Consider the following 19,925-nt stretch of genomic DNA (forward strand, 5'->3'; position numbering starts at 1 on the left):
ATAATAATTATTTCTCCACTCTTTTCTTCTGTATCAGACACAATGGCTTCATCATCATCATCGTCATCCGCCTCTCCGTCCAAGGCCAACACCTCCTTCATGCTGGCTCTGTCCAAACAGCTGGGCGATAAAGACAAGACCGCAAATGTCTTCTTCTCTCCCTTCAGTGTCTCCGCAGGCCTGGGGATGGTGATGCTGGGGGCCAAAGGTACCACAGCTGCACAGATGTCAGAGGTACAGTCACACACAGACTCACACTAAAGCACAATGTGGTAACTACAGAGTAAAAGCTTACAGCTATCATGTTAGTGCGTCCTCCTGGTAATTAAACAGGCATTAAACGTGCATTCGACTGTCAGTGCAAGTTGATGTTGTGGTTACAGATAGATTTTTTGAGCCACATAACATTACTGTATCAGAAGAGGAGAGGAGGGAGGGCGTGGGCTCAGGCTTCAAGCTCCGTCATGTTCTCGGTGAACTGGGCGTGGAGACGTCTGCATTTCTGAATGAAGACGGAGGAGAGATTAATATCTGACGCAGGGAAAAGACATGAGTCAGGAGTTTTGCGTAACAGTGTAATAAATGCACGAGGAGATATGTAAGTCTATTGTTGTGCGAGGAAATAAGAGTACAATGATAAAAGTATAAAACCTTGTAGCCTACTAAAAGAAAAAAGAATATGCACCAGGTTGCAAAATTCGTAAATATATTTCATTTTAATGCAGTAATAATATCAAGACGACAAGGCAGCTTTATTTGTGTTGCACATTTAATACACCAGGGCAAATTAAAGTGTATTCTCATAATATTAGAATAACAGGAACCATTTCTTCTGCTTGATGTTTTACCTTTTTTTCAGACATTGTTATAACTTTTCTCATGGTTTTACTTCAGTAACACTTTAAATACAGGGATTTTATAACCATAACCATAACCAACTAGAACCATAACCACAATGATAATCATAATCCTATTCATTGTTGTTGTCATAATGAGCTTTAAAATGTAACATAAAGTACTTGACATAGAAAAAAATAAAAATGAAAATAGAAAACAGGAACAATAAAATAACAGATGGAACAAGGTAAAACAAGATAAAACTGCCATTAGGTGAAGATATTTCAAGAAAGACACAGAATTTAATTTTGGAGAATATAATGAAACTAATACAGCAGGTTATGAGCTAATTAACAGATCAGATTAAATGTGTTTAGTAAAAGTAAAAAGATGTGTTTCACACTGGTAAAGGATTACTGTCAACTTAACTGAGAGAAAGAGTTCAGATCAAATAATACAACATGACTGGAAAAAAACCTGAACAAAAGAAAATAAAGCTCGGATTAAATCCGGATTAAAACTGGTAATATATTCACCCTGGCAACGTGACAGAAACATGACCGGCAACAGTGGCTCATGGTTTTGCTGCAGACGTTTGGAGCAACAGTTTCCTTTCAGGCAGACGTGAGATTGATGAGGGAAGAGGAAGTTTCACCTGGGAGTGGTGGTGGGTGGATGAGGTCATGCAGGTGGTGTCGAGTCGACGCTCGCTGATGAACCTGTGATGGAATTTTACTTAGTGAATCCGACTCGGTTTCTAGGTGAAACAGTGAGAGAGTCATCAGGTGTGAAGGAAACGATGTGTCTGCACATGCACATGCACGGCCCTGGTTTATACAACGCTTTTACTTTCTACTTATTACTTTTACTTGAATACATTTCCAAGACAAATATTTTTACTTTTACTCGAGTTAATTTCTAGGAAGGCTGAAACGTACTCGTTACTTTCAGGTCTGCTCTTTTTTTTTTCTAAAACAGGGTCTCTGCAGGTTTCACCAGCTCAAATGTATTATTATTTAGACTTTTTTTTAGACTGTTTAAGACCCTGCGGATACCCTGTAAAATACTATTGGACACAAGCTGTCCAATAGTGATATATAATAATATATAATATATATAATAAGAAGGAAACCCTAACCCCTAAAAGCAGCACATCAGTGCAGGTGGTTTCAAATAGTTAATTCTCAGAAACAAGAGTTAAAAGGTCCTTAAATTCATTTAGAAAAAAATATAGTAATTCATTGATGTGAAAAATAAGAAATTTACTCTTACTCTTACTTAAAGCAGAAGTAAGGGATCCGGTCGTTTTGGCTAATGCTGCGTTCCAGGCAGGCTTTTGAAACCGTAAATTACAGTAAATTACTTCAAGTCACAACTTACGATTTTGTAGCGTTCCAGGCAACCCACTCGTGTTTTTACGACCTGTTTTACCTGTGAAAGTCACTATAACGGCCACTCGTAACTTCCGACCGGTGAACTCGTACCAGATCGAACTGGTACGAGTTCACAGGTTGGAAAAACACGAGTTACGAGTTTCCTTGAACGCACCATAACAGTCCTCGTCCCGACGTCACCACATTCACGGCGTCCCTTGGCTGCACACACAGCCCTGCATGCCGTTCTCTCTCCTCATTGGATAAAAACTGTAGGATACGATAAATGTTTTCTCCTCGGCTCAGAGCAGAGCAGAGTGACTGATAGACCCGTGATTCAGACCAAACACTCTATGTAAGTGATTGCTGTCGGAAGATATAACTATTTAAGACTTATATTAACACAAATATATCACTTACTTCTGCTTTAAAGTACATTTAAAAGCATGTACTTTTGGATACTTAAGTACCTTTAAAAGCAAGTACTTTTTTACTCTTACTTGAGTAACATGTCGACTGAGCTACTTTTAATTGTAATGGAGTACATTTTGACCAGTACTCTTAGTCAAGTACTGGGGTCGAGTACTCTGTCCATCTCTGACGATAGATGCGTTTTTTGTGAACTGATTAAAATGAATCTGTCTTGTCATGTGTTGAATGTGCTGAAATCCCAAATACAAATTTTGCTCCACCCAGGTCCTGTGCTTCACCGAGCCTGAGCAGCCTGAGCAGCCTGAGCAGCCTCCACCGCCTCAGGAGCCTCAGGGGGAGGGAGAGAAACAAGAAGGAGAAGAAGCTCAACCGATGCAAACGCTGTTGTCGAAACAGTCGCCGATGCAGTCCCAGATGCAGACGCGCCTTCAGTTGCAGACGCAGATTCAACGCAGCTCCAGGCTGCCACGCTACCTGCTCAAGGTGGTAACACTTTGCACACATGCAATGCAGTGGAGTGGAGGGATGATTAATGTATGTTTAGAGTGGGTGTGGTTCCACAGGAGTTACTCACTCTCAGCAACACAAACTTAACTTTCCACACAAACTTTCTCTCCAGCCAGAACAGGCCGCTCCTACAGTACATTTTCTCTAGCCACACTCAGAGAGGGCAGAGGAAAACAATGTTGGTGATTGTGTGTGTGCAAAAGCTCATATTTGCTGTTTTTACATTCCCCATATTCTCTCCACAAGGTGCTGGGGTCTGGTAAAGAGAAAGCAAACAAATGAAAACTTCTGGGTCTTTGAATGAATGAATGAATGATTTTGAACAAAAGTGTCTAAAATGAAAACAATATACAGTACATATACTATGTATAAACAAACAAACAAACAAAAAGCATCATCTAATCATAATTTGCACAAATGAGTGGGAAGAAGTATGCAAAAATCCCACTCCTTTCTACTCATCAAGGTTTATATCTATCTACTACCATATCTATCTATATCTATATCTATATCTATATCTATATCTATATCTATATCTATATATCTATATCTATATCTATATCTATATCTATATAAATACTACATAAATATCCATATCAGTAACATATATACTACATCCATACAAATATATAAAACATACTATATAAATATCCATATCAACTTATAATATCCCATATGTTTAGCAATTTATTTTTATCCCTCATCTTCCATATGCCTATTTACTGTAGAAGTTTTTTTTATACGTCTTTTTAAATCTTTTTATATTTGTACTTTGCTTTATCTCTTGCTCCAGACTGTTCCACACATCTTTGGGTCAAAGGTTATTCTAGTTACAGTAAATGATGAGGATAACAGTACAGCAGTGAAAGTTCTCATCATTTAACGAGAAAAACAACAGTCACAGTCACATCCATGAGTCGTTACTTTTTAATGCGTCACAGTGAGATTGTGTAACATCAGGTCTTCTCTGGTTGTTTGCAGTGCCTGAAACCACAGGACGGTGACGACGACGTCCACTCCGGCTTCGCACAAGTGCTGAAGGAGCTGAACAAGGCCGACGCTCCGTACGCCCTCAGTGTGGCCAACAAACTGTATGGGGAGAAGTCCTATGAGTTTCTTGAGGTGTGTATATATGTGTTTGTATTCGCTTGTGGGTTGACCTACAAAGCTTTTTAATTTAGTGTTAATATTTCAAGACGACCTGGAGCTAAAACCTGTAATTATGCAGGCAGAGAACCTGCTCGTGACCTTTCCAAAACATATTCATTCCTTCAAGCACTAATTACTGTAAGAAAATATAGTTATAATACACTGCAATTACAGTTTCTGCTGTTAACAGAGCATTTGCATAAATTGCTAGGTACATTTGTGTGGCGCAGAGACAAATTAAAACCAACAAAAACAAAAATGTAACACCAAAAAGTGTCAAATATATACGTAGTTATTCATATATTTTGAAATATGTAATGAAACCAATGCAACTGACTGAAATCGCTGCACACAAAATGCATTTTTATCAAAATGTATTCAAATTAATTAAATGTAAGCCAGTAATTAAAGGCTTATTTCATTCATTACAGGGTAATTACAGAGAAAAGAGCATTACCTGAGCTGCTTGATGTGAGTATTTAACTGTGTTGCTGTTGTGCTGTCTATGTTTCCAGAGCTTTTTAGCAGACACCAAGAAGCACTACAACGCTGAGCTGGAGTCTGTGGACTTCGCATCCAGCTTGGAGGAGACCAGGGTGAAGATCAACAGCTGGGTGGAGGAGCAGACACAAAGTAGGTCTGCACACACACACACACACACACGTACAACGACATTTGGATTTGAATTAATGAATGACAATGTTTTCTGCTCCTCTACCTGTTCTCCAGGTAAAATCAAAGACCTTCTGGCCCCGGACGTGTTGGGCGACCTGACCCAGCTGGTGCTGGTCAATGCCGTCTACTTCAAAGGCAGCTGGAACCAACGGTTTGAGGAGGACGCCACTGTTGATGCTCAGTTTAGGATAAACAAGGTACAGTAACAGTGCACAGTCGTCAGTTCTGGCAGTCTGGGTTTGTGAAATGATGATGATGATGTGTGATAGTTCACAGTTTAATCTGTAATACGACTGTTGCATGCGATAGTCAACCAGGACAAACCCCTCTGTGGGAAATTCACAAGCTACCCAGCAATAATTCATTAAAATTACCCGCAATTTTCCCAGCTGCAACTAATCCCTCTAAAGGTTCATATGTTTTCAGGATTTTTTAAATTATATATCATAAGTCAAACCCTTTAATGTAGAGTAAAACCACACCACAAGCTTTTATTATTACACCTTAGTAGAAGATGAGCTTTAAGAAAATGAATGACTACAAGAAAAGTGTTATTTCTGTTTCCTGTTTTTCTCCAGAACGACACCAAACCGGTGAAGATGATGTGTCAGAAGAGTAAATTATCTCACGCCGCATTTCCTGAGGCAAACTTCCAGGTAACATTTTAGTGTGTGTATATAATATAATATTTAAATAATTTGTGAATAGATTTGTATGGTGGAAGAAGAACAAATGGTTCCTTTTTGCTTTTTGAATCCTTTTGATTTGTGGTTTTTATTGTCTCTTTGCATTGCTTTTACTATCTTTGCATGTGTTTCAATGTGGCATCAGCTCTCTCTAATTGTCTTGATTAATATTGAATTGTTTTTCATAAACAATTCTGTAAATAAAATATTAAAACCTGGATGTTTCTGTGCAGATTCTGGAGATGCCCTACAAAGGTGATGACCTGAGCATGCTCATCTTCCTGCCCGATGAGATCGAGGACGACGCAACAGGCTTGGAGAAGGTAAGACACGTTCACACATACGGTATAGAAATGCACAGGTTTAAACTAGGGCTGTCACTCTATTAAAAAATTAAAGAATTAATCACACAATTTTCTGTAATCAATAAATTAATTGCATTTTTCTACTTTAGACTGAAGCTTATAACCAATATTTATTTATGTAAAATCATCAAATGAATGTAGAATAAACACACAAAAAAAGTATATTTAAATTCAAAGATGGCTTTTTCAAAACTTTACACAGTTTCTCTCCTGTGAAGTACAAATTTAGCACAAAAAAGGCATCTTTCTTATAACCTCTAACAGAAATAATACGTAACAAAATGCAGGCCTACATGTGTTAAAGTGCAGGTTGGATATCAAAACCACCATCAGCTTAAAGGGCCATTACTTCTAACATATAGACTGATAATTGATCGTGTTTCCACCTCCAGCTGGAAAAGGAGCTGACCTATGAGAAATTTGTGGAGTGGACTCGTCCAGATTTAATGGGCCAAACCGAGGTGGAGGTGAAGCTGCCTCGGTTTAAGATGGAGGAGACGTACGACATGAAGGACGTCCTGAAAAGCATGGGCATGGAGGACGCGTTTGATGTCACAAAGAGCGACTTCTCTGGTGAGAAACATACGTTATAACTCATTATAGCCAAACCTGTGTCAACATCAGGTGATGTATTTGTAATAAAACCTTCTTCTCCTCCTTCTCTACTGTCAGGCATGTCGACGGCAAACGACTTGATACTGACAAAAGTCGTCCACAAAGCTTTTGTGGAGGTGAATGAAGAAGGAACTGAGGCCGCTGCAGCCACAGGGGCCGTTATGGAAAACCGTATGGTGGTAATTCCCACTGAGTTCAACGCAGACCACCCCTTCCTCTTCTTCATCCGACACAACCCGACCAAGACCGTCCTCTTCGCCGGCCGATTCTGCCGCCCTGAGTGACTCAACTCAGCTGCAGCCAAGTCCCAAACTTTCCCTGATGGCTATTTTAATGTATTGAAATAAACAGTATGTATTATAATGCTTGCATGAATGGAGTAAAGATGTTCTTTTTGAAAACATTTTGTGCAATATATTATTTTTCCTTGGGTTATATAACTCATATATAACTGTTTGGGCTGCATTCCCACCTCAGGTTGGATGTAACCCATACAAGCAGAAGGCCAGCAGAGGGCGTTGCAGCATGAGAGACTAAATATACTCTGCAAGTTGCTGCAAACTGCAAATTAGTCCTTGTGTGTACTTTGCACATGTACTCCAGTTGCCCTAGATAAAACTTAAGATCTATTACTAACTCCAATACAACATTTTGAGCGAATTTCCAGAGAAAAGCAGAAGCATCTCTGATTTAGTTCTCAAAGTTTATCAATCTTTTTTTACTTTAGAAACACCATAAACGTATGAATGTGTTCAGGAAGGCGTCTGGATGCTCACAGTCTGCTTCTTGTTCTGATAAGAGCTATAAAAATATGTACTGTAAGAAAAAATGTATAAACTCTGACTCGTTTTAGTCTTGTAATTCACTGACTTGTTGCTATGGGTAGCGTTTCATTTTGAAACCTGAAATCACACTTTATCTGACATACTGTCAGACTGATGGTAATTATTTGTCAATGACATAAAAACAATAGCCCCTGAACCCACAGTAAACCCCTTAAGATGAGGCGTGTCACTCAACCTGAACATGCAGATGATTCAGAATTTACTGGAATCGTAAATTATGATGAAATAGCTCCTAAGAAAAACTGGCACAATCTGACGCAACAACTGCTGTATTAGCAAACTGTATGAAATTAATGGTAGAAATAATAATAATAATGGAAAATAATAATAATAATACGTTTTTTTGCAGTAGTTTCAATCCCTATAGGCTATTGATGTAAATCTGTATAATCATATAAAAAATACACAGTTTTTTTTTTCCTTTTTTGCACATCCTTTAGGCCTTTTGTCCAGGGTCGCTAGAAATACCGTACACAAATATTTGTTCTGAGACTGAATAACGTTAATTTTTTTTTGTCAGTGTTGGTTCAAATTTTTGGAAAAGTTTCAAGAAATTTCTGGGAAAAAAATGTGGTGAAATTTTGAGAAAAAGTTGGGGACCCCCTTGAACACTCTCTCAAACCACTGGTATAAGTCTGATAGGTTTGGATCATAGACTGTATATAAAAGAGGTTTGTTTAGATTTAATGATGACAATGAGAGTGGTTCAAAACATATGTAAAAAATTACACATCAAGATTATAAAATTTAGAGCAAATATTGAACTTTTTTTTTTTTTTTTTTTTTTACAGCTTTTCTGTTGCAAGATACCAGATATAGAGGCTCCATCTCCCTTTTAAAGGTAGGCTACAGAAAGGGGGTTATCCATCAGTATTATATAAATTTGGCCAACAATATGATGTGATTAGAAAGAAAAAAAGTTATCTAATAAAATACACTTCTTTAGCCCAAGTCAAAGAAAGAAAGAAAGAAAAAACTCAATTTGTCACCTCGTCGGCTTCCGTACAATGGACACATGAGAATGCGGAAGTGCTCCCGGGGCGTGTCAGCGTGTAAATAATAAATCAGGCAGCGCTGCGCTCACAGGTCTGTCTGTTACTGAAAGACGTCTCATCTCCTCAGGACTGGAAGCAACGAGCCTGACAAGTGAGTAGAGGACGAGTCTCATTCATCTGGTCGTTGCCGCAGCGTTTATTATTTAATAGTTTAGTTCATAGACGTCGTAGACTGGTTTCTCTCACTGGTTTTACTGGTCAGGTTAAACAGGAAGTGCTGCTGCTGCTTCACGTCACAGGTGTAAAGTCTCTGTGGGACAGTGACAGTGAGTCAGTCTAATCTGTGCTAAAATGTACATTACGTATTGTTTTTTTGTTTTTTTTAAAGGACTTTTTAGTGTTAAACTCCCTTTTGAGTGGTCCTCAACACCTGTGCATTGAATACTGTCTTTTAAAAAAAAATAAACTATGCTTTTTATGTTTGACACCTTAGTAAAACCTATCTATCTATCTATCTATCTATCTATCTATCTATCTATCTATCTATCTATCTATCTATCTATCTATCTATCTAGAGGTAGATATTAGAGCGGGTTAAGATCAAGTTTTAATGATGAATTTGTGTGATTAATGTTTGCTGAACTGAAGACTGATTCCTAAAACAAGGTTATTAGGCTAAACAGTAAATGAATTAACTTTTCTACTGAGTTAGGTTCAGCAGCTGGGCGAGACACTGGATTGGATAATTGGAAAAAGACTTGATTATTGGGAAAACCCTGTTTTATTTCAACAATATTCAATTAATACATCTGTATATTTAATACATTATTTACAATCTGTTGATGTGTTGGCATAGACTGAGCCAAACCTGCTGCTAATCATAAATTACTACTAGTGACAGCTATGAGATCTCTTCATTACTGTGTTGCTATATTCTAGTATTATAAAAAAAAAAGTATGATTTGTAAATGAGGAGCAGATTATTCCGTTATTTCAGTTGTTTAGTTTTGTGCACCCAGAATGAAGTAGATATTAGAGCGAGTTAAGATAAAGTTTTAATGATGAATTTGTGTGATTAATGTTTGCTGAACTGCAGATTGATTCCTAAAACAAGGTTGTTATACAGTAAATTAATTAACTTTTCTACTGAGTTTGGTTCAGCAGCTGGGCGAGACACTGGATTGGATAACTGGATAAAATAATATTTGAAATGTGCTGTAGCTGTATAATATAATCAATGCTCTTTGCTTCTATACAGACACAATGGCATCCATCTCCCCTCTGTGCAAGGCAAACACCGCCTTCTCTCTGGCTCTGCTCAACAAGCTGAGCGACGACGACAAGACCGCAAATGTCTTCTTCTCTCCGTTCAGCATCTCCTCGGCCCTGGCGATGGTGATGCTCGGGGCCGGTGGCAACACACACGCACAGATGTCAGAGGTACAGTACACACACACACACACACTTGCTCAGCCTGATATTGTTATAGTTTGACAGTTTTTGTTGCAGATTTCTCATGAATTTTAGCTGTAATTTGAACTCGTGTTTGCTAAACTTTGACGGGAACGAACGACGGGGTGGAGTGAAACGCTGGGGCGCGTGTATGAGTCACCACTTTTGTCTTTTGTTGCAGTCAGCAAAAAAGTGACAAAGATCTGCTCTGTTCAGACTCTGGCCTGGATTTATGGTGGGCAGGTCTGTGTTACTATAGAAACAAAACACACAGTATGGAAGTATGAGGGCAATAAAGACCTAGGTACAATAAAGCAGGCGTACACCTACAGTTATCAGCTCCCATTATGTGCACATACTGTATGTTAACCTGTCTGACGACCTGGAGTCATTCAAGGTTTAGACGCTGAATGAATCACAGCTGCTAAGTTATTTCCTTTATATCCTGTGGAAAAAAGCTGTGTTGTATAAAAAAAACAGCCTCACACAGCTGCTGTTTGTTTGTTTAATGTAATAAACAGCAGAAAGGCCTCGGTAATAAGCAGCCATTCAGGAGAGGTAGTTGACCTGGAGGTGGAAGTGGATGTGGTGTAAAGAAAAACCAGCACAATTAGTGACAGTTTGCTTTAATGATACTTAAAGTAAAGCCACGCCCAGATAACACACACAGAGGGAGTGTGGATGTGTAATATGTGTATGTATATGTGTGTATAAAGGCCCCAACATGTGAAGTGATCATGTTCTGGGGGGGATGATAGATAATAGAAGATCAGGATGACAGGGAAGAGTAATAAGAGAGTTTATTCTAATATATAAAACAATACAATAGCAGATAAAAACTGTATTTTCTGTAGTTGATGCCCCTGTTTAACAAGGTCAGGGACAAACAGGTCTTTTTTATAAAGTCATTTCAGCACTGGTGAAAGACTTATGCAAACTTATGCACAATAAAAGGTCGGAGTCAGTGTCAGGGTCAACGAGGGTTGTGAAGTTGAGTCTCATGTGCTGCACAAATTCTGCACTCAGGTGGGTCACTTAACTTCACAGGAACTTGTCATTTATCCTCTCTACTAATGATTCAGTCTAATTTCACACTGGTACCTGCAAAACCACATTATTTCTCAGTGGCTGTGATGTTAGAACTGGAAAAGTACGACTGTATTTTCTTTTAAAACCAAACATTAAAACATCTTTTGGAGTTAGGCTTTAGTTTTATTAATCTTATTTATAGCTGATAGTATTTTTTATCATTCCCTAATGTTTGACTTCTCCCTGCACTGCCTTTTTTTTTTATCTGAAGCAGTCTCCACTGTATGAAATGTGGTCTATAGATAAAATAGATTTGACTTGACATGTGACTTAACTGCAGCAAAAAAAAAGAAAGTGAAAATATATCCGGGATGAAATCCAATAAAAGTTTCAGGAAAATGAAGATGATTATAGTTCTGCAAAGTTATTTATTTTATTTTAATGTTTATTTAACAGGGACAATACATACATTGCCACAGAAAATGGGAACATTTGATGCATATAAGACGTCTAGCTTCAGCTAATTTGCAGTCTTTGTCCCTGATCAGGCTTTAGAATAGATTGAAATAGCCTAATACTATAATATAATATATTTTCATAAACCTGCACAGTCCTATTCGTTGAACTGAAGGTTGCAGCAGGGCGTGGTCTATTGTACGCATGGAGAGCTTTGCTGCACATTCAACAGGTGGATAACATTGTGTTTGAGGAATATATAACTACTGGTGTGATAAGTATGAAGCCTGCTGCTGAGTACGACTGTAACAAGTTCAACCAGAGACGCCCGATGTCTTGACTGAACCATGAACACACGACTGATGATTATACGCCCTCAGGCCCTGAAGTTCACTGAGGCAGGGAAGCAGAAGGATGCACAGATGATGCAGCAGTCGCAGCACGTCCAGTTCAAACTGCCAGCCATGCTGAAGGTGGTAATAATAATAATAATAACAAAAAGAAAAGAAACAAGCAAAAGAAAGGAGGGGAGAGGAACTAACAGAGGGACGGTTGGTTTACTAACAGCTGGTCTAAGGTGTCTGGTGGTGGTGGAGGGATCTGTGGAGACGGAGATCGCTCACTTTCTATTATTATTTTATTCATTTATTTTGCACAAACATGTCATTTAAAATAGTATGAGCAATGCAAAGGGGAGGCATGAAACCTGAAAGGGCTTATATGAAAACCTCACCCATGAAGAACATATTCAAAAACCAAATTGCTTATAAGTAAAGACAAGAAAATAAGGAACAATTGAATGTTAACGAAGAATAAGTAGAAAACTTAGTGATTATACAGTGAATATAAGAAGGAAAGTAAGAATACATACATGAATGAATAATGCAAAACAATAATGATACATGCAATAATAATTTAAAAAAAAGGCAATACATAATCTAATCTCCAATATGCAGCTGGTTTGAAATAGACATGCAACAATGCAGGGAGTAGCCCTAACCGTGTGTGTGTGTGTGTGTGTGTGTGTGTGTTGACTGTCAGCTCCAAACCACACACAGTTGCATAATTCCCAGGAATGCAGCCTGGGCTACATTACGACTTCTCCTCTGCTGAGCTGTTTATCTCGGATAAGGAGCTACTGGAAACGCACACACAGTGAGATTAGACTGAAAACACTTAAAACTTATTATAAACAACGACAACCTGTCAAAAACACATCGGGACACTGGAGCAAGTTAAATAAAGCTGTTTCCTTTTGATTTGTGTATTTACTCTGATAAACCAAATTTAGCAGACATAATTTACAGAAGATGGTGGTTTCAGTTTTCCTGATGTGGATGCAAACCAGCCGTAATACACAGCCCTGCTTTCTTATTTTATTAACAAAGACGGGTTTTGGTTTTGTGAGTGGTGGCGGGACGGTGTCGGTCTTTTCCTCTGGGGACGGTGAAGTTGGGGTGAAAGGTGTCTGAATATTCTCTCTACGTTTTCCATATCCGTTTTTTTTTTATTAGTTGGGATGTTGAGATTTTCTGCAGCAAGTGTCGACATGTTCAGCTTTGTATGTCCAATGGTGCATCTCTCTCTAACTCCACTTCTGTGCTTTTGTCCTCCTCCACAGTGTCTGAAGACCAAGGACTGTCAGGGTGAAGTCCACGCCAGCTTCGCTCAGCTGCTGAGCGAGCTCAACAAGGCGGGCGCTCCGTACGCCCTCAGCGTGGCCAACAGGCTGTACGGAGAGCAGTCGTACCAGTTTGTTGAGGTGCGTGTTTTTTTTTCTTCATCTGTGCATCCTCACGTTTGGGTGCGGTCTCAACAAAAGGGAAGGAAGCCGCAGTGAATAAGAAGCTCAGATAGGAATCTTTAAGAGGGGATGATGGATGATGGAGTGGGGCAGAAAGCCAGAGAACAAGGAAGTAAATACAGGTTTTCAACGCCACCAGGTGAGGTGAAGGAGATTTTCTGTTTGAGTTAAAGCAGAAGTAAGCGATATTTTTGTGTTAATATAAGTCTTAAATAGTTATATCTTCCGAAAGCAATCACTTACATACAGCGGGGAAAATAAGTATTGGACACGTCAACATTTTTCTCAGAAAATATATTTCTAATAGAGCTATTGACATGAAATTTTCACCAGATGTCGGCATCAACCCAAGTAATGCACACATACAAAGAAATCCGAACATTAATGTCCATGAATTAAGTTATGTGTAATAAAGTGAAATGACGCAGGGAATAAGTATTGAACACATGAAGAGAAGGAGGGGCAAAAAGGTATGGAAAGCCAAGAAAGCAGCTGGAGTTTGTCAGTATTTAGAATGTAATCATGTCTCCTATCAGTGCACAGTAATATCTGCTGGTTTAGTCCTGATTGATGCCTTTTAAAAAGGTTTCTCACCACCAAGGTGTCAGACAATAAGTATTGCATGGTGGGCAATGGCAAAGAGCTGTCTAAGAGCTGTCTAAAGACCTACACAACCTTACTATTGCAAAACAGGAGTCAAAACAATAATCAGAAGGGTTCCCTAACAGTCCAGGACACTGGTGGAGAGCTTCAGACAGACCTGGGATCAGCAGGTACAGTTGTTTCATAGAAAACAATAAGTAATGCACTCAACCGGCATGGCCTCCATGTCTTGCATGGTGTGTGTGCATGGAGGCCATGCCGGTTGAGTGCATTACTTATTGTTTTCTATGAAACAACTGTACCTGCTGATCCCAGGTCTGTCTGAAGCTCTCCACCAGTGTCCTGGACTGTTAGGGAACCCTTCTGATTATTGTTTTGACTCCTGTTTTGCAATAGTAAGGTTGTGTAGGTCTTTAGACAGCTCTTAGACAGCTCTTTGCCATTGCCCACCATGCAATACTTATTGTCTGACACCTTGGTGGTGAGAAACCTTTTTAAAAGGCATCAATCAGGACTAAACCAGCAGATATTACTGTGCACTGATAGGAGACAGGATTACATTCTAAATACTGACAAACTCCAGCTGCTTTCTTGGCTTTCCATACCTTTTTGCCCCTCCTTCTCTTCATGTGTTCAATACTTATTCCCTGTGTCATTTCACTTTATTACACATAACTTAATTTATGGACATTAATGTTCGGATTTCTTTGTATGTGTGCATTACTTGGGTTGATGCCGACATCTGGTGAAAATTTCATGTCAATAGCTCTATTAGAAATATATTTTCTGAGAAAAATGTTGACGCGTTCAATACTTATTTTCCCCGCTGTAGAGTGTTTGGACCGAAACACGGGTCTCTCAGTCACTCTGCTCTGAGCCGAGGAGAAAACTTTTCTTGTATCCTACAAGTTTTATCCAATGAGGAGAGAGAACGGTATGAAGGGCTGTGTCTGCAGCCAAGGGACGCCGTGAATGTGGTGACGTAGGGACGAGGACCAATAGATCCATGACGAGGGCGGGGGCTGCTAACTCCGTCGGCTGACAAGAAGTTATGGTGCGTTCAAGGCAACTTGTAACTCCTGTTTTTCCGACCGTGAAGTCGTACCAGTTCGATCTGGTACGAGTTCACGGGTCAGAAGTTACGAGTGGCCGTTATAGTGACTTTCACAGGTAAAACAGGTCGGAAAAACACGAGTGGGTTGCCTGGAACGCTACAAAGTCGTAAGTTGTGACTTGAAGCTGTAATTTACGGTTTCAAAAGCCGGCCTGGAACGCAGCATTAGCGAAAACGACCGGATCGCTTACTTCTGCTTTAACGTTGCTGCCGATGGTTACAGGATTTCCTCGGACTCACCAGGAAGCACTACCAGGCAGAGCTGGAGTCTGTGGACTTCAAGAACAAATCGGAGGACGCCAGAGTCAACATCAACAAATGGGTGGAGAAGCAGACGCAAGGTGGGTCAAAGGTCACACACACACACACACACGCACGCACGCACGCACGCACACGCACACACACACACACACACACACACACACACACACACACACACACACACACACACACTCCTATCAGTAATATGTTAAAAACTGAGATGTTGCTTAGTCACAAATCTTGTGTCAGTCTCAAATTTCTAGAATTACACATCCACATGCAAACTTACATGACCTCACAGTGTCACAAGTTTTAAAGATTTCTGCATCATTCTTCATATTGGGACAGAAAAACTCAATATTAAAGGGATACTTCACCCAAAATCGATAATTCACCACCAATTATACTCACCGTCATGCCAAGGAAGGGTTTGGAGAACTTTCTGAGTCATCAAAAACGCTTTAGGAGTTCCAGGGGGGGTCCGGCTGGCAACAGGTTTTCATATAATAGCGGTGGATAGAGTTCACTTTTGAATCGTCCAAAACACACACTATGAAACATCCAGATACCTCCATACTGCTCATCCGTACTGACCCAAGTGTCCTGAAGCCGCCACATGAAAAAGTTGTTCAGAAAAAATGAATTTGATCTCTGTTTTTAGCCTTGTTGTAGCAGTAGCTCCCAGTGGCTGCGTGAGATTTGCTGCGAGTTGTTCTTCCGTGTTTAGATCAAACATCCATTGGTTTACAACGACGAACTAACGAGCTACTGCTACAACAAGGCAGAGATCAAATTAATTTTTTCCGGTTGGTGAATTGGTGAATTATCGATTTTTGGGTGAAGTATCCCTTTAAAGTTGAATCTGTGCATTAACCTATTAATATTCTAATACATATGCTTCTACACTGTTAATAATTTCACATTGTGTGTGTGTTTTAATCATCTGTAGGTAAAATTCAGGACGTGCTGGCCAAGGGCGTGGTGGACAACATGACCAGGCTGGTTCTGGTCAACGCCATCTACTTCAAGGGCAACTGGAACAAACAGTTCAAGACGAACGCCACACACGACGCTAAGTTCAGACTCAACAAGGTAAAAGAGAAAATGTAAACGATTCAGCATGACATCATGTGTCTGTTAAGTGAAAATGAGAGTTCGCTGCAGGAACATTGAGAAGCTGCTTCATCAAGTGAAAATGAAAAGAGAAAATGTCCAGTATGGTGTAATAAATTATGACCAATAAGGTCATGGAAGGTTTCTCCACTTTCTTAATGAAAAGTTGCGAAAAAAAAGAGTTCACCATCAGGTCTTGACCACAGGAGGAAGATGTGGAAATCAGGGGCAAAAGGGCGTCGGCCATGTTTGTTCAGATCAGGAGACACATGAGTGATCATCATGGGTTTCTGTCGTCCAGGCGACGCCTCATGGTCCTGTGCTCCAGTTTGAGTCTATAGATATTATTATATTAAATGATTCACATGGTTAATAAAAAAAGAAGTGAAGACATTGGACTTTACTCTGAGTGATAAAAAGTGATTTAGCTCTTATCTGAAGCTGTCGACAGAAAGTTGGAGCTGCTTTAAGAGATCGAGACGCTGAATATTCAGAGTTTTATTTCACATTAACATCCAAAATGCAGATTTAAATATTCAGTCGTGTTTGTTATTAACTTCAAACCAGGCTGAAATGCAGCGATGATCTACAGTAACGGTGCACGGGGTTTAAACTCACATTGTGTTTCTGTTTGTTGTTTTCAGAATGACACTAAACCAGTGAAGATGATGACCCAGAAAACTAAATTCCCTCTGACCTACATCCCTGAAGGCAGCTGCCAGGTAATCAACAACAAATCAATTTATATTATCAGTCAATTACAAGAGAGTCTGTCACCAACAAGTCCATTAATTTATTACCTTTCTTAATCAGGTTAAACAGCATGAAACCGATGAGATTTTGTTATAGAACTGTGGCAGTTTCTACTGTTGCATGTGAACTTTAAAGGGATAGTTCAACATTTTGGCAAATTGGCCCATTGCCACAATCCCTATAGTCATAGCAGTAGGTTCGTTACCTTTAATTGTCGGTGCAAGCTATTTTTAGATCGGCGGAGCAGAGCCGTGAGCTGCTCAGAGCTACGCTACGGAGGCTCATGGGATTTCTTGATTTCCCTCATCAAACTCATCAAATACACAATCCAACAACTCCACAACGCTCTGGTGGACAAGTTGTGATCTGCACATTTACCACGCTATGAGATAATAACAGAACGTTACCAGACAGAGTTGTTTTAGAGGTAAATTCTTGCAAAACTGCTGATGCACATTCCCGTCTCGGGCAGTTTTTCAGCAAGCAGTCTCTGCATTTACCTCTAAAACAACTCTGTCTGGTAATGTTGTGTTATTATCTCATAGCGTGGTGAATGTGCAGGTCACAACTTGTCCACCAGAGCGTTTTGGAGTTGTTGGATTGTGTATTTGATGAGTCTGCCGTTCTAAAAACAGCTTGCACCGACAATTAAAGTTAACAAACCTACTGCTATGACTATAGGGATTATGGCAATGGGCCAATTTGCCAAAATGTTGAACTATCCCTTTAAAGCTTTACTATGACTTTAATACTGGAAACTTGCTGTTCTGTTGTACAGATCCTGGAGATGCCTTACCAAGGGAAGGAGCTCAGCATGCTCATCTTCCTCCCCATGGACATCGAGGACGGCTCCACCGGTCTGGAGAAGGTGCAGTAGGACACGACGTCACACACACAAAAGGAAAACACACAAAGCGACAAAATGATTTACTTTTATCTGTGTTTGCAGCTGGAGAAGGAGCTGACCTACGAGAACTTTGTGGAGTGGACTCGTCCGGACATGATGGACGAGGTCGAGGTGCAGGTGGGTCTGCCCCGGTTCAAGATGGAGGAGAAGTACGACCTGAAGAACGTCCTGGTCAGCATGGGCATGGAGGACGCCTTCGACATGGGCCTGAGTGACTTCTCAGGTAGACAATGAGACTTCTTTAGACTTTATTTATTTGCACATATAAGAAAACTGGTACAGATGAATTAAAGGGATAGTTAACCCAAAATTGAAATTTCTCATCAAACTCATTATCTACTCCCCCTCATGTGGACTAAGGGCTGGGAGAAGTTTCAGAGTCCTCCGTGGCTTCTCTGAGTTACAGGGGGTCTCGGCGTAGCAGTGCATGTCCATATAACGGTTGCAAATGGATACCAACTGTCTTCGTGACAAAAAGACACACCAAAAAAACATCCAAATAACCTCCATGCTCCTCGCGAAATTGTCCCGAAAAAAATTAAATAAGTCTGTTTTTCAAGCTTGTTTTGTAGCCGAAGCTTCTCGAAGCTCCTCTTCCCGGTTCGTCAAATTTGGACGAACCGGGAAGAGGAGCTTCCGCTACAAACAAGCTTGAAAAACAGACTTATTTAATTTTTTTCGGGACAATTTCGCATTTCGGGGCTTCAATACAAGACGGGCATTACATACGAGCAGCATGGAGGTATTTGGATGTTTTTTGGTGTGTCTTTTTGTTATGAAGACAGTTGGTATCCATTTGCAACCGCTATATGGACATGCACTGCTACGCCGAGACCCCCTGTAACTCAGAGAAGCTACGGAGGACCCTGAAACTTCTCCCAGCCCTTAGTCCACATGAGGGTGAGTAGATAATGAGTGAAATTTCAATTTTAAGTAAACACTAAAAAAAAGAGAAAAGAGAAAAAAAAACAACAAAGTTTCTCCATCTCCGTCTCTTTTCTTCTCAGGCATGTCACCGGCCAACGACCTCGTCCTGTCCAAGGTCGTCCACAAGGCCTTCGTGGAGGTGAACGAGGAGGGAACCGAAGCCGCCGCCGCCACCGCCGCCATCATGATGCTGCGCTGCGCTCTTCGTCCGGCCACCTTCGTCGCAGACCACCCCTTCCTCTTCTTCATCAGACACAACCCCTCCATGAGCGTCCTGTTCGCCGGCCGCTACTGCTCCCCCGAGTGAGGACGACATCACAGAGAGAAGGAGGAGGGAAGGGAAGGAGGAAGGGAGAGAGGGGGGTTATATTTGTAATAATAGAGCACTTAATTTGGTATCATGTGTGAGTTTCCTGCAGCTAACCGCTCCCTCTGACTTCCCGTCCTACACTTTCAACACCAATAATGATAAAAAACAAACTATTTTTCTGTTTGTCCCAGTGGTTCTTCAACTGTTTCTGGCAAAAGAAGACAAAATAACATGGGGAAACGTATGAATGATGAATAAAAAGGGATCATTGTTGTATTTTAGTGAAGTCAAACTAAGCACGAGAGGATTAGCGTGTTTATATTTCCCATTGAAATCATATTCCACCCCCCTCTTTTCATTAAACACTCCCCCAGGTTGAGAACCACTGCTTCCACTACTTACCGCCGTACAGCCTTTGAAGGAATTCGCCTCTTTTTTTTTTGTCACCCGTCGTGCCTTTTATACCATGTGAAGATTTGATGGTTGCAACTTAAGATTCTCTGCACTTTATCTAACAGAACAGTCGTTTTGTACCAAAGAGAATATAATTGTCTTATTATGTTATATGTAAATGTTGCATTATGCATAATATAATGACTTATAGACTAGAAAGAATAAGAGTTTACATGAAGGTCTGAACTGGCTTTGAGTTCATAGTTTTTTCATGTATCCTTATGCTTTTTACACATGGAATAAAAAAAAAGTGTGATTCATAAA

At 40.1% G+C, this 19,925-nt stretch overlaps 1 protein-coding gene across 1 annotated transcript; it reads left to right on the forward strand.

Annotated features, from left to right (window-relative positions):
* Positions 1-42: 42 nt before the first annotated feature.
* serpinb1l3 (serpin peptidase inhibitor, clade B (ovalbumin), member 1, like 3) lies at positions 43-19,925 on the forward strand (the record flags this gene model as incomplete). The annotated part of the gene is made up of 19 exons (XM_083995244.1): positions 43-234; positions 2,907-3,128; positions 4,131-4,271; positions 4,814-4,931; positions 5,028-5,170; positions 5,552-5,629; positions 5,893-5,982; positions 6,417-6,597; positions 6,697-6,919; positions 7,117-7,123; positions 8,534-8,630; positions 9,738-9,919; positions 13,038-13,178; positions 15,161-15,278; positions 16,148-16,290; positions 16,956-17,033; positions 17,843-17,932; positions 18,014-18,194; positions 18,979-19,925. 19 exons carry the CDS (start codon positions 43-45, stop codon positions 19,203-19,205), a joined length of 2,652 nt encoding a protein of 883 aa, XP_083851370.1. The 3' UTR covers positions 19,206-19,925.

The sequence above is a fragment of the Trachurus trachurus genome (genome assembly GCF_905171665.1).
Source record: "Trachurus trachurus genome assembly, chromosome: 20".
NCBI lineage: Eukaryota > Metazoa > Chordata > Actinopteri > Carangiformes > Carangidae > Trachurus > Trachurus trachurus.